The following is a 16,168-nucleotide window of genomic DNA, read 5'->3' as shown; positions in this document are numbered from 1 at the left end:
GCTGCATACTTAACAAACACAGAATTTGTGATCATATGATTAAGTATGTTAATTACAAGCTCAAATGATCATCTAGTTATAACCAAGTAACTGCTCAAGACCAAATGCAACTGTTGGAGTATGAGGCCAAAAAATAACAATATGATAAAAAAGAACCCATTTTCACCTTTTCTTTATAGACACAATACTTATATGACTCATACAACATCATATACAAGTTCAGTAGATGTGTCAGTGTAATTAGTTCACTCAAACAGACAGCTTGAATCCACGACCATGTATGAAGTTTAGTTGAGTAGTAATAGCAGAGTAGTTAATTTCAAGCTCAGAGTGCTTGATTTGCTCATTCGGAGTCTGGATGTAGGTCATTGTACTGCCATTACTTGATAAAGATTGAAAAGTTATTCTGCTGGAATAAAAGATTTTAAACGTTGATGCCGAGAGCTGGGAAAAACTAAATACGCACAAGCTATGGACAGTATGAAGAGCAGATCATGCCAGTATTTACTGCCGGATTTTTAAGCAGGAACAAAGGTTGGTGCAGTGCAATCATTTATTCATACAGTGAAATAAACAAGTTATTTTATAGATAAAATATATTGTCTTAGGGGAAATTATTTCCAGTTGAAGTGAAAGCTGGTTGACGGCCAGGGAACAGAGTGTTATTGGAAACCTTTCAAATTGCATCCAAGCTGCAAGTAAGGTACTTCAAATATTGAACTGGGCCCAGGTTTAGACTTATTTATTAATGAATACAACATACGGAAACTAGTTTTTACTTCAAAGCTGTAGCAGATAGGGTATGTGAAATACATTATACACAGTGTAGAGAAAATTATGCTTATTACAATAACATGCACTCTAATTGGTTTATATAATAAAAGACACTAAATTTAACCAAGCAGCAGTTAGAATTTACTGCTCACCTGTGGGCAAACTAAGTGCCTTTTATTACATATGGGGGTTAATGTCCTGCATACATGTAAGCAGTTTATCAATAATAAGGTGTATTAGAACCCGAAGAGTAAGCAATGATGAAAGGCTATTGGCAATTTTCACTTTTAGAAAATGGTTGTGAGAAATTATATAATTGCAAATGTAAATGCACTGTAGTTAGAGTTTGTGAATGTATATTCAAGGAGTACATAAAAATAGAGAAAAATCAGAATTCCAGTAGAATGGAAAATTTAGATTTGTTTGCCAAAGGATAACAAGCAAGCCAAAATAACTAAATTTCAGGCATTTTTGGTTCAAGACCTAGGGCAGATTCATGAAATCAAGAGTTCGAATCCTGAATGGGATAAATACGAATTGGATACGATAATTTCTTAAGATCGCAAATATCACGAATATGCTTACGAAAAATCTAATTAGTCACGATAATATCGTATTGGCGATCCGAAAGTCATGAAATTTTCGTACCGAACGATCGTAAAATGCAGGAAAACCTTTCCGACTTTGATCCTTCTGTGCATGATTTTGGAAGCCTCCCATAGGAATCAATGGCACTGTGCAGCTCCAACCTGACCCAAGGAAAGTCACGATAACGAAGCTTGAATGAATCCGAAACTTTCGCAATGTTGTCGTAAAGTACGAAAAAGTTGTGCACAATACGAAAAAGTCGCAGAACGCTCTGAGTGTTCGTGGATTAGTAAATGTGCCCCCTAGTATCTAATGCAGGACCGGTCCCCCTTTCATGAACCCAGTTCTGCACACTAGGCTTATACACTTCAGTTGTGGCATGGAACTTTGCTAAGAGAACAAATGACAGTGATATGGTTAACGGGTTAAGTTTAAGGTAAGGAAAGCTAAGAAGAAAACAAAACCAGAACTAAATATTTAATGGACAGACTAAATAGACTGGTTATTACTCGCAGTCATTTCTGTTTGGGCAAAAGACATCTTGCCAAAGGAATAGTAAATATGTAATCCCAATTCTCACCCAAAATTGTCTTTCAAGCTGGACTTTAAGGTATGTCTACAACAACAACAAATAAGTATTTACCCCAAATCCCACCCTAAATGACTTTTTTAGCTGGGTTACTCACATCCAGTACTTTGGGTCTGCCTATTGAGGTTCACCCTCATGTTGAGAACCTCTGCTTTAAAAAGTTTACTGGTTACCACAACTACAACCAAACGTCTAAATGAATTTCCTTTGATGGAGTGTGCACTGAAAGCTATTGTCAGGTTTGGCAACTTCTGATCCAATATAAAGTGCTTAATTCAGCAACCTCTGATTTTTATAGCGTGGGTCATGCACATTTTACCCCATCTCTTGTAACTTGAAATACTGAACATTGCATGACTATCAGTAGATGAGGTACTAAGGTGGCAGAGTGATGTCATTAGTAGGTATATGTTTGTGTTTACTATGTTGACAAGAGCCTGACAGCTGTCGCGATAAGCAGAATAGGAAGCCTAGGAGATAGAATGACAAGTTCACCCAAGGTCAAGCATAAGGTTCCTGTGTTTCTTTAGCCCTCTGTATATGTGTCAACTTTCAGCATGCAAGACATGTCACCTGAGACACAAATCCTTTACAAGAGGGATGTTCATTGTGATTTCATCCTGATCACCAGTTCTCCAATGAAACATTTCTAAGACAATCATTAAACTTGTATACAGTGAATTATTCCTCAAAATATTTAATGCTGCAGTTTATTTTGAGAAATGTGCATTTAACATGTCTGAAAGTGCCATTATTGATACTATTGTTAATCTGTACATAGACAGGCCCTTAAACGTTACCTGGATCTCTCTGGCATGGTACATGATGATGAGTCCAAGCAGGATAGCAGTTGAGAGGCTGATAAGGCATTTCAGTGCAAATGAATAAGAGGATTCCTGCAAAAAAATCAGAGTGGTACAATCAAGCCCTGCCTTATAACAACATAAACTGCACTTAAACCTGACACCACTATAAATCCATTATTTCACACACTCTGTCTGATTAAATTCAAAGTCCTAAGTCAGCTATTATTTCTATTTATCCCTGACTTTGTAAAACAACTGTTTTATATACAAATATACCACTCTGCTCTAAATACTACTATAGTATAATAGTTCAATAACACCTTTTTTTTATACCCCCTCCACTTTTGCCTTAAATGCCTTCCACATGCTTCTTTCTAATGCTCAATAACATATACAGTATACAGTTCATATAATTCCACCAAAAGCACTTCATCCATCCATCTTATAATTGCTATATTACAATAATTTTCTTATCTCCCTATTAAAATCCTACTCCTCTCTATTTTTCCTGTCGATTCCTTCTATAACACCCTAACAGTAATTTATCATATAGCTCCATTTAACCTACCCACATTCTTCTGCTTCATTTAACTCCTCCCTATTATTCTCTCAATAATACACCCCATTACTTCCTCATTTTCCTCCATCAGAGCCTATCTGTTGAAGTCTTCTCTATATAATATATCTAAAGAAAATCAATAACGGGGAAACCTCCACAGAGCCAAGCCACCGCTTTGTCAGTCACATACATTGGTTCCAGGAGACATTTGTCTCTTGGTCCTGGCAGTTATCCTGCCACCTTTTGCAGATTTACAGGTGGACCTGTTGTCCCATTGACTTATACCTGATGCCTGCTATATAACTTCTAGGACAATAGGGGTTAAATAAACTAAAGGATAATGCAGACAGATATTTAACACCTCAGCCCCCCCCCTCCTTTAATGCTAAGGTCACTACTGGTAATACAAAATAACAGACACCCCTGCAGAAATACAACTATCAGCATCTCTAGACAGCTAGGGTGAAAATGAATAACAATACAAAGTTGCTACAGATCTATAAACCAGCAACTGTTCAGATATGTACTATTCAACTGTAGAGGAAATACTAATTGCTGATTGGTTGCTATGGTTGCTCTGTAAAAACAACAAGGGCTCATTTACATCCACAAGTGCAGTTATGCCGTTGTACTTCCACACTTTTCCCCACACAAGTTGTGTTTTAAACCCCTTTCATTAACAACACTTGCATAAAAAAAACTTCTTGCACTTTCATATATTTGCGGATGGACTTTAGTGCACTGCGTATGATTTGCACCAAAATACACGCACAGTTGTATTAATTTGGCAGCACAGTTGCACTGACTGCATTGATCCTTTGCGACCACAATGACCCTGGAATTCTGGGAAAAAATGCTGCATTGTGAAAAGAAAAACATTGCCATTGCACTCAAAATTGCACTTTGCTCACTGCACCTGTGAACATAAATGAGCCCTATTATCTTTTTACTGAGGTGTTTACTGAGACATGCAAGCAACTCGTTTCAGTAAAGTGAGCTGCTGCATTATTCATACTATATACATTGTATCTTTGAGTATATACTGTATAATTGGAGAGAGTGAGAGAGAAAAAAAAAAGTGTGTGTGATTGCGGTGATAGTTTTATTGCAAAGCATAGTAACATAGTAACATGTAACATGAAATATTTTGTCGAAATATTTTGTAGAGCCACCATTTGCAGCAATTTTGTATTAAGTATATACCAGTTTTGTGCATTAGGGATTGGGGCCCATACTTCATGGCAGATATGCTCCAGGTTGTTCAGTCTCTGCAGATGATGCTTATAAAACCTTCATTTACAATCAGTGCCACAGATTTTCTATTGGATTAAATCAGGGGTCTGACTGGGCCATGCATGACTTTTACCAATTGTTCTCTAGCCACTGCAGTGTTACTTTGGCCTTGTGGTTGGTATTATTGCCCTGATTGCTCTAAAAGATAAACTTTTATGAAGCTTTAGTTTCTAGCAGACTGGGACAGGTCATTTTACAGTCTGTCTCTGTATTTTGCTCCTACCAGTCTTCCTTCTGTTTTAACAATATGCCTAGTCCCTAATGATGAAAAGAAGGTCCATGCCCTGATGCTAATGCCACCATAATATACTAAAAGTTTGGAAAGAGGCGTGGGCAATGTTTGATTTGTGCTGCACATATTTCTTTAAACTATCAATCTTGGTTTTATCACACCATAAAAACTTATCCCAAATCACAGCTGGTTCACTCTGATAAATTTTGGCAAACTTCAGATGTGATTTCATATGGTTCTTTGTTTTAGTATGGCCTCTTGTGTGCCATCCTTCAAAGCCTTGATCTCAATTTGGATAAGAATCTATATATTCAAATGTTAATGCATAGACCTCATCTGACATCCAATAGCAACCTAGAGCAAGCCTGTGGGTATAATCCTTGAGGAGTAGTTGTGCCACTTGAAGCTTAATATTTCTACATAACATCCCAGTACTAAGCACTGACTGCTTTAGAGTTGTTTGTCTTAACCAAGGGCACAACAGAGCAACTAACTATCACACATGGCTAGGACAAGGTCAGATAATGAGAAAATAATATAAGAAAGGGGATAGGAACACATATATGAATCACTGCATGATAAAAATGTCTTCTTCTCCTTTAATACATACATTTACTTTAATAAATCTCAACTATGTTTTGCTTTTATATCTGAGGTCTGCCCTCAGTACTGCCTTATTTAGTTACCTTGGTGTAGACCCCCCAAGACAGCTCAGTTTCTGTGACCATAACTACGATACCAAACATCCCAAATATCAGAGCGTAGTCACTGAGCCGTTTCCTCTTTTCAAACAGTGCTCGACGGTGCCCCAGCTTGTATCCTACGTTCTGGTTCTTCTTCTGCCCCCTCGGGGCTTCTTGGCTTCCCTCTTCAACCCCTCTTAGGCTACGGTGTGATGCCTTACTTGGATCGTTTTTGGATACCACCACTTCAACTCCCGGGCTGTGCAGGGTCTGCAGGGGCTGTGTTTCAGGGTCCTGCTCGTGAAGGTTTCTCCGGGAGGAGCTCAGGCTGCTGAGGGGTCGTGGGATACCCCCGTTGTACCTGCAGCTGTTCATGGCTATGTCCAAAAAATTGTTGGACTCTCTGAAGGATGCACCTGGACCACCATGACTGACAGACTGTAGTTCAACGTTCCCCTGGAAGAGAGATGAAAGAAGATGTTTTACAGCGTGTTACTGTGTATGTTTAATTTGCTTGATTTCCAAAATGTTTCATACGATGTGTGTGCTAAAAATTTAAGAGAGATGCTAAGCTTTGAGGAAACCACTTTCCAGATACCAATGAATGGCGATTTGTGTTTTACTTTGTAGGGTATCAACTTCTGGACTGGTAATTAGTGTCAAAACACACAGACAAGATAAATCTACACTGTTATATTTAGTTTTATATAATGTATGTAATGTTAAACTATAATTTACATAATTAAACACAGGTCCATGGTAAAACAGGGCCTATACTTTATATTACATGTCACAGAAAGCACTCCAACAGCACATCTGACCCCTCATTTTTTTCTTACAAAGTCAGAAAATTGCATGCAAAGCGGAGCCATTATCATCCTGGCACACCAGGTTCTGTAGCAACCTTATGAATGGTAAAAGGGAAAGGTACACTATATAAATAGATACAAATAGGTAAAACACTGTGGGGCTCTACAATTAAAAAGCCTATCATTTTTTTATTAAGATTTTACAAGAAATCATGTCTTTTTAGCATCTTAAAAATGTTAGCTGTATCTGCCAAACCTTCATGCAGATGCTTTCGGCAAAAGTCTTTTCACTTTGTATTTAAGGAGATCTCATGTACTTTAACCAATATTGCTTCAGCAAACCTAGTGTTTCTTAAAGCACTAACTCAATTCTTTATCTATATTAAGCCATTATTAGTGCCTCCTAATGTATCTTTGATTTGTGTGCAATCAGTGAAGCCAAAATAGAACAAAACAGTTAAATGATGCAGAAAAAACATAACCTACACAAACAGACTAAACTCTATCCCCAAATCACTCCCTGGGACTGACTTACTATTATTGGTGCCACCTCGCACCAGTGTAGTTACCCATAGTAGCCAATCATCAGTTCTCTTTACAATTACATGTACATCAAACTATGTAAAGCACAACTGGCCACATGCACACATGCTTTGGTATAATGTATTTGTTGCTGATTTTTATAGGAAAAGTAGTCCAACTCCTTTAATACTTAGCACTGCTTAACACCCTTATATAGTACAGCTACTGCGCCATAGTGGCTGATAAATATTGGAGCTGTCCAGCTTGAGACCCATGATCCAAATGTGACCCTCTATGAGATTTTCATGGCTGCCAGGCTACCAATGGCTCCATTGCTTTTCCTTTTGTGACATAATCATTTTCTTATAAAAAAGCTGCCTCCTATGTGGTATAGCAGATAACTGACTCAGTACATGGAAACATCTGGACCGTGCTGGTACATAGAGAGCACGGTGCAAAAAGGAGAATATTTAAGTATGAAAAGAAGAAACATACAGTGGATCACACATAAATGGTTGTTCCGATGACTAAAGTATAAAGACAACAGGGGAACATGCAGATGCCTAGCCCTTAGCATGCTAAGGTTAAGTAATAAGATCAAATGTATACAGATGAGAGCTGCTATGATTCAGATTTTTTTCAGACACTGAATGACTGCAGCATTAAACCTCATCACACGGCAGCAGAAAGACTGCAAATCATCTTGTATAATATGTGGGCACTAGCCCCCTGCACTTCTTCTTTTCGACCAGGAAAACAGCTTCATGATAAAATAAAAAGGTCCTCTGTGCCCATCTTCATCATGTTCTATCTACCTGTGACCATATACCCTATCCCCATATTATAAATTCTGCAGTCTCATCTACTGACCACTATACTATGCCGCTCTTCACTTCTTCTTCCTCTATTTCTTGGTTTCATTTTCCTATGCTTCCTCTGTATTTGTCTCTGTACCTTTCTCCCTCTTTTTTTTTTTTGTTACTCACTCTTTTTACTGCCACCCCCTCTGCATGTGCTGTGCAGCAGTATGAATGACATAGTTGCAGGCAGCAAGTGCTCCATGTAGAGACTGACAGTTCTTGGTGCAGGGGTTCAGGCCAAGAAAAGAAACATACCATTACTGTAACCACTACAGTACAGCTTTTTACAGAAGACTGATGTATACACTGCAGGCTAAGATTTCTGTCATTGAATATCCAGTAAGGGGGTTTTGTGACAGATCAGGGGTAATCAAAGGTAGAATTAGGGGTCATAGTACAGAAAAAAACAAGGTATTTAAAGCTCTGGATTCTTAAATGTACACTGTTGGGATTAATAGGACAGATGTAGGGATTGTTGTAAATCACAAGACATTCTTTAGTTTACCAAACAAAACAACATGGGATGACAGTGGTGTACTAAAATGGGACATTGATTTATTTAAAAAATTAAGTAAATAAATAATTAAAATATATATATTTAGGAAACAAAAAGTGTGAGGCGCTATGGTTAGCATCACTGGCAGCATTAGCTAGTTGTTTAGTGTTCTAAAAAAAAAACAGGATAGGCCCATAATCCAATTGCTAATAAATCAAATATTAATTATCATAATCCAGTTAATGTTGTGTCCAAACAGGGGTTTGCAGATGTACTAAGTGGCACAAAATCCCAATCACAGGTTTTTCTCCAAGCAAAGGAATTGAATCCGTGGTTTCTTTAAATATAAAGCAACCTCCATAAAGTATTGTAAGATCCAGAAAAACTTGCTTTTCTTCACAATGAGAGCCTGGTCTTCAAATGTTATTCATTCTATACTGCAGTCAGGTCTAGAAAACGATTTTTAAAGACAAAATGCAGGAGTTTGTGTCCTTAGGTAGAGAAAGACTAAGGAATGCAGCAATAACATGGCTCTTCGTACCCACAAAGGAAGTATTCTTGGATTAGGAACATAGCAATCTAAACATTTTGCTATTCACATATCTTATCACTCTTGCACTGACGTACAAACAGCTATCAGGCTGGTACACAGGCACACGCTGGCACATAATCCAGACCCACACTCACGCAGATGCAGTGACTGCCACAAACTCATACACCAAATGACCTGCTGATAAATGTCAACCAACAGACTGGCACACAGACGCAAATTCACACATTCATAGCTTGTGCTAATACAGCTATGCACTACACTATTAATTGCAACATGGAAAAATGCCCGCTGTACACACACACATCGCTGGCGCACAATATTCACGAATGCAGACCTAAAAATTTAAATATTGTTGCACAATATTCAACCTTTTTCTCCCTATCTCCCCACTATCTTTCCTCCTGACTATGCCCTATGCCAGTAACCCTAGCTTTCCTTTCTTATAACCTATATGTTATTGCTATAGGATGCATGCTTACACTTCTGTGTCTCAAGTTTCTAATCAAAATATATAGACCCCTAAATACTGAAGACCCAACAACCTGGCCGTATATATTTCCATATGGTCACTGAAAGGGTCTGCACGAGGATCTGTCACCAAAGAGTTAATATCATGGAGGCCTTTTTACTGCAATTTTTTAACCCCTCTTTTTCTAGAATTCAAGCATTTTGTCATAGTGAAACATAAACTATATAATTTCCCTGTATATGTTTTCAAATATGACGTCTTAATACTTTCTGGTTGATAACATGCAGGGAAACTGCTCAATCAAGCAATCATTGGCTAAAAAAAGGTGTTTAGCAATTCAAGCTTCTCAGTTTCGCAATTTACGAAACAAACATCTCAAAACATGCTATATATATTTAGATATACTATATAAACACACACATACATGGTTACTGACTACAGTAGGCAAAAGAGTGCCATTCTGTCATAGTTACATGGTAAATAACAGCCCTTTATTTAAGAAAATAGATAAATAACTGTTAAGGGAAAGTGGGAAAGCTTTTCTACAACACACCATTTCCTTTATAAAGTACTGATTTGCATTATGATTTAGGTGGCAACAAGCACTTTCCGAGCATATGTGTGTGCTTCACACCAGCTAAACCAGCTGCTTTCCCATGAGAGCCACAGTCTAGGAGCAAGGAGTACGTTTGTTTGGTAGTGGTGATGGGGGTGGGGGGTAAATCATAGGAGAAGTTTCAGAGGCATTAGCCGCACTGCCGCAGCCAGAGGAGCCCACCCTGGTCTACAAGCTTGGTCAGTGCTCCAGTGATCAACTTCCCTCCCTACTCATATTCAGCAGGTAACATTGCTTTCCAGACATGCAGCAGGACCAGCAAAGGTTTAGTAATAGATCATGCAGCTGAGAAGATGGGGGGGAAAAAGCAACCAGAGTGGGTGACTGGCTACAGCAAGCAGTGCTAGACATGTGGCAGAGAAGGAGAGGTTTAAGATGCCTATGATGTGCCACTATGGTACAAAGTACTCATTAGCACTATTCAGCCTGCATGCATTGGTGAGCAGCTTGTGCTGTGGTAGGATGATGTGAGAGCTGAAGGACAGTTTCCTCTTGCCATTAAGTGAGGCAGGCAGTACTTCTAACCTGTTATATGAGCAACTGATGGGCAGCTGCAGTTGACGCGCTAAAAACTGGTAGAAAATAGAATAGTTGGGCTCTTGCTGTGGTTCTGAAGGACAGCTCCCCTCTCCCTGCAGAGCTCGGGATGGAAGCAACCATGCAGCGATACGAACAGACAAATTGTGGTGCTGAAGGATAGCCCCCGTCTCCCCGCAGCGATGGGGATGAGGAGCAGCTGGAAACCCGTTTACCTGTCAGCTGGTCCTGATGAAGGGCTGGTGTCAGCTCCGTGTGCTCTGCAGCTGCTCTGCAGTGGGACAGCCCTGCGCTGCTGCAGCATCCCCTCTCTGCTCTGCTGCTGCTGCTGCTGGCGCTGCTTCTCCTGGAGGTCTGTTGGATTCCGAAGGACCCCCTCTGATTGGCTGCCTGCACCACAACTATCCTCATGATGTCTTCAGTGTACTACAGGCCCCTCCCCCATTTAAAGGAGACACGCTGCAAGGTACAATGAATGATTGCTTGCCTTTCTCCAGCACACATGCACCGGTACAGTAACTTGCGGACCTGCAGAGCTAAAAAATCCTTATGACAAAGAAGGGGTTAAAGCTTTTAGGATGTGAAAAGCATTCGGCCATTCAACAATTTTGTGCCATATGTAAACAGCCTCCTAAGAATGGCAGCTGCTGTGTAAATATGGCATGAGTGCCAGTGAGTGTGCCTGGGCACAGACATGGCGTGTGTAATTATGCATATGTGTTTAACTTGCAGACCCCAATCTGATGGTAGAAAGCTGCTTGTGCTGTTTGTGTGTGAGGAATCATTTCTAGCCACGGTGAAGATAATTGAGCTTATGAATGGAATTAAATGTACTTATATAGATTCTATGTTCTTCATGTGAGCTAGTAAGAGCTCATCAGAGTGTTTGATGGAGGTATTACTTGTAAGAAGAATTGCCACTCTCCACTGCTAATGTGTGTGCTCTGGCAGAGCCCAAGCTGTTCATGCAGCACCAGTGCACACTTGCAGCAGTGGTGCAATTTCTGTCTGCTAGCACACTCTTCTGGCCTTGCTCAGTGATTAAAGGGAAAGTTCAACTAAAAATTAACTTCAAGGCTTTATGTCCACAGTCGTTTTAACACTTGGCATTTCACCCCATGGCATCCAACATTTGATTGAATTATGCTTGTGGGTTTGCACCCATGGAAGGGAACATCAATAATAAACACAGACAACACTAGCCTTGATCAAAAAACATATTATAGAAAGGCAATGTCAACTCCATGGCTATAGAGCCTTAGATCCACATGGATATCCTTGTACTGTTTGCAGCTCTCCAACTGATGTATTTGGTCTCTTGCATGTTTAAAAGTCCCATTCACTTCCTAGCATGACTTTATTCAAACCTTGTCTGATGTTCCAAATGTGGTATTTCAAATAACTGTCAGACTGCAGTTAAAACAGCTCTTACAATGCCATGAACAATGCCATCTACATTTTTTATTTATATAGTATGCTATTCTGCCTCTGTCCAAACTAGTGTTTAAACTGCTACTGACAGTGTCCCAGCAACCAGAAAGATTATTTGTTAGGTCAGGTTTTTATTAATGTAAGATTTTTATAAGCTTCCTGTGTAGATCTTCCCCTATTGACCTATGGCAATCAATCTACTGGTTGCTGAGACCAGTAGGACGTTGACAGCTAGAAACCATTCAAATTCCAAATGAAAAGCAACAGTAAAGCATTCAATAATTTAAAAGTTGTTGAAAATGAAGAATACCAGTTTTTACATTTGAGTAAACATTAATTTTTTTTAAAAAAAGGTAAAAGTCCAGTGATTTTTCCATTCCAAGACTTCTTGGAATTTTCTCACAGGGCAGAGCTTCAGTTTGTAAAGCCGAAGCAGACACTTGTATTTCAATAGAATATGTTGACTATGGCCCATACCTATTCCTGAATGTATGTAGCATTACCAAGAGACACACAACTGTGTATAGTATTATATATACAGTGTCATAAGTATTATATATATATAATTGGTCGACATAAATACCCATATGAACTCTTCTATTATCAGTAGTACTTAAATCCATCCAGGAAGAGTTTAAATTGATCATTAAATTAAAACAAAAAATAGTGGAAATAGTGGTACAGTGATTAATTTTGGGATATAATGTACATCAATCCTTCTCTTGCCAGGTTTCATCATGATTGTGCTTCTGAATTAATTTGTCTCCTATCACAAACCCAGTCAAGGACAGGGTTAATATCAGTACAGGTATTGGATCTATTAGAATTAGAATTCTTGGGGCCTTGGGTTTTCTGAATAATCTTTCCAAAATTTGGATCTTCATATCATACATCTAATAAAAATCATTTAAGCATTAAATAAAACCAATATGGATTCATGCAACTTAGTTGGGATCAAATTGTGAGAAGGACTTTCTTTAATTTGGAACTTTTTAAATAACAGGTTTCCAGATAATGGATCTTATAAGTGTATTCATTTTATTACTGACCTAGACAAATCTAGAGCAAAAAAAGGAGTGTCCAACTTCCAAAAAAAGTCAATCTGCTGAATATAAATCTATATTGCAAAAAGGCTCCTGGACATTTTCTGGTCTGCTGCAAATTTCGTATATTAGCAAAATACAGGTGATATTTTGGTACATGCTGTCCCTTTCTCAAGACAGATGAATGAATTAAAATGACTTACATTTTAAATTCAAAGCCATGCCCTATAATCTGCAGGTGCCCCCAGAGATTAGTTTAACCCGCTAAGTAAACTCAAATGAAAACATGAATTAATTTCAATTAAAGCGGCCCAAAAGGCTATAGTGCTCTGTACATTTTACATACGATATGAGATAAAAAGAGCTGGTTCTTCCTTCAACAGGACCAAGTAAAAGACACAGATCTGTCCTTTTACTGACTGATGTAACCTAGCAAGCATGCATGCCCGTAGTTTGTGTGTGAGCACCATGCCTCATATGAGCCTGAAGGATTGGATTTAAAATGACAATGTTCTTTTTGGCATAGTCCAATATACATATCAGTCGAAATAAATATTTCTCTGTTTATTTGAGAAGTTTTGGAATATCTGCTGTTTTATGTGATATGTTTTTACGAACACCTGTAATCTTAAGGGGTACAGTGCAGTTTTCCTTTTTAAGGCAAAAGACACCTTATCCAGAAAATACCAGGCCCAATGACATTGGCAAATGTCACACTAATTCCAGCAGTAGATACTTTTCACTTACACAACTAATGAAATATGTATTTTTTCAAGGTGTACAAAAACTTTTGCATGGAACTGTATGCACTGGAAAACATTAAAAAGAGTTGACCTTCTTTCCACTTTTTCAACAGTTACCACCCCTCCCCTTGAAGCAACTGACTGGTGGACAGTGAAACTACCATACAGCAACTACTGCCCTGGCCCCCCCTTTACCTCAGGGTAGTTACACCACTAAAGCAGGGGTATTTTTGAGCATTTTGTCCACTTCCCATAGAAATAGATGTATTAAGACAGGTACAAACAGGATTCCAACACAAACATGATTTGCCAAAAATCAAATTGCATATTTATTTGAATTAAGCTGATGTGAAATGTGAAAAGCATTACATGGCCATAGAAGTACAGTTTTAATCATGTGACAGCCAATCATGTGAGAATAAAAATAGGAAAAGAAAGAGGCAAAAAGAGATTTACAAAAGTAGTAACAACCATAAGAAACAGTCAGTAGAAATGGAGTAATAATGAAAAATGTAGAATTTCATGTTCATCCCAAGGGCTATCTAGTATAAAGATACATTGCTATTGACGAAACTGCAGAAAAATTCCTGAAATGGCGTAAAATTAGCAAAATGTGGTTACTGCATGACTTTTTGATGTGTAAGACGTTTTTGAGGTGTGTAACTTTTTTTGATGCACGTGACTTTTTTGACGTGACCATGCCTTTTTTTAGGCAAAATGGCAAAATGCGGAATTTCGCAGCGAAGCCATACCTGGAGAAAATTTTTTTTCATTACTATAGATTGCCCATTGAGCTTTATATTTTATAACTTTATTGGTTATATCACCCCCCCACTTTGGGCAAAGGATAAAAGGATAAACCTTTCAGTCCCCGTCACAGATATTGAATTGTGAATCTAAAATGTTGACAAAACTCCTTTCTCCGAGCTCCTGTTTGGGCCACATATTGTCTCTGTCAGCAGATAAACCAATTTAGTGCTATTGTAATGAATTTATTTTTGTATTTGATATACTTTTTTTAGTGACAGTGAAACTTGAAACTTGTACATCATTGGAAGTGATTGAATCTGTGAATATGCATTTAAATAAAGTCACAGTTTCCAACTAATTATTTTTTACTAATAGGTATATAATTGTGTACAGGTATGGGATCCATTATCTGGAAACCTTTTATCCAGAACACACCGAATTACAGAAAACCAGCGCCCATAGACTCTATTTTAATTAAATCATTGCAATTTTTTAAAAAAACAAACAAACTTTTTTCTCTGTAATAATAAAACAGTACCTTGTACTTGATCCAAACAAAGATATAATTAATCTTTATTGGAGGCAAAACAATCCTATTGGGTCAATTAATGTTAAAATAGCTTTTTAGCAGGCTTAAGGTATGGAGATGCTAATTATGGAAAGCCTATTTATCAGGAAACCCACAGGTCCCAAGCATTCTGGATAACAGGTCCTATACCTGTATTATCAAATTTGGCCCTTTTTGCCGTTATGCTATTTAAGACTGGGTTGGTATGTCACATTGTCATATTTTTCTAAATGTGTTTTTTTGTAAAGTTTAAGGGGCAGTTTTACTAGTGTTCATATTTTTTTCTGCAACTTGTGGTTTTTGCACTAAAACTAAAACAATTTTTTCTTGTTAAAAAAACATTAATCTTTTCCCCATTAATTATGCTTCATTTTTTTCCTGCATTTTAATTCGTTCATGCTGTTTGAATTCAGATCTTTTTTATAAATGACTAGACATTTGTGGTTTTAGTGGCTTGTTTGTTGTTTTTAAAAACCTCTAAAACCATGAAGATCAGAATGGTGATAAATCTGCCTCTGTGTAAATACACAGCACAACCATAGGAATTCCCTTGGCAGAAAAAAACCCTCTTAACTGCCCCATGTGCCATAACCCTTAATACAGTGGTTTTAGGCACTGTACCACTCAACCACTGAGCCACCACCTTAGTGGTTTTGATTGTGGTTAGTTATTGTCTAAAATAGCCTGTGTCAGCTCTCAAATATGAACTGTAGTGGATGGTCCATGGTGAACTGTCATTAATATCAACATGTACCCAAACTGTGGTGAACTATTAATAATTCTTTTTCACATTTTTTTTAACATTTGTTTGAGATTGCAATTGCACCTGATTTGCCAAAATTACTGCAAGTGCAAATCAAACGTAAATGCACAGAAGTCCTGTGGTATCTTTTTTGGTGTCCAGGGTGAGAGTGACTTCTGCGTCAGATTTTTTTAGGTACAAATTTGCAGCACCTATGGGTGTGAAAGGAACATTGGAAATACCACCTGGTAAGGAAGTGGCCATAGCTTCAGGCCTGAGTCAATAGGCACAGGAGAGCTGAATTCGGAATTGATGGCAGGAAGGACTGAGCAGCGCTGAGCACAATTGTATGTAAAGGGGTGAATTTTGATGCAAGTACCTTTAATAAAAATTTGGTTTTACGTGCAACTGTGGGAACATTTTGGGGACCACAACTGCACTTGCAGACTGAAATGAGCCCTATAATGCTTTATTGGTCTGCTTTCCAAACCTATTTTTTGTACCT

General features: G+C 38.2%; 1 protein-coding gene across 2 annotated transcripts in view; it reads right to left on the bottom strand.

Moving 5' to 3' along the window:
• The window catches only part of kcnn1 (potassium channel, calcium activated intermediate/small conductance subfamily N alpha, member 1), a 60,127-nt gene extending 49,294 nt beyond the window's left edge, over window positions 1–10,833 (bottom strand). The window contains exons 1-3 of one of the 2 annotated variants that reach the window (XM_031901701.1): window positions 10,602–10,833; window positions 5,528–5,980; window positions 2,752–2,847 (exon numbers count right to left, since the gene is read on the bottom strand). In XM_031901701.1, the coding sequence (XP_031757561.1) occupies window positions 2,752–2,847; window positions 5,528–5,899 (468 nt within the window). In that variant the 5' untranslated portion in view covers window positions 5,900–5,980; window positions 10,602–10,833. 2 annotated transcript variants of the gene reach the window in all.
• Window positions 10,834–16,168: the final 5,335 nt, after the last annotated feature.

The sequence above is a fragment of the Xenopus tropicalis genome, chromosome 1 (assembly GCF_000004195.4).
Source record: "Xenopus tropicalis strain Nigerian chromosome 1, UCB_Xtro_10.0, whole genome shotgun sequence".
Lineage (NCBI taxonomy): Eukaryota > Metazoa > Chordata > Amphibia > Anura > Pipidae > Xenopus > Xenopus tropicalis.
The sequence above is the reverse complement of the archived record's forward strand: the minus strand, read 5'-3'. Positions and strand labels throughout refer to the sequence as shown.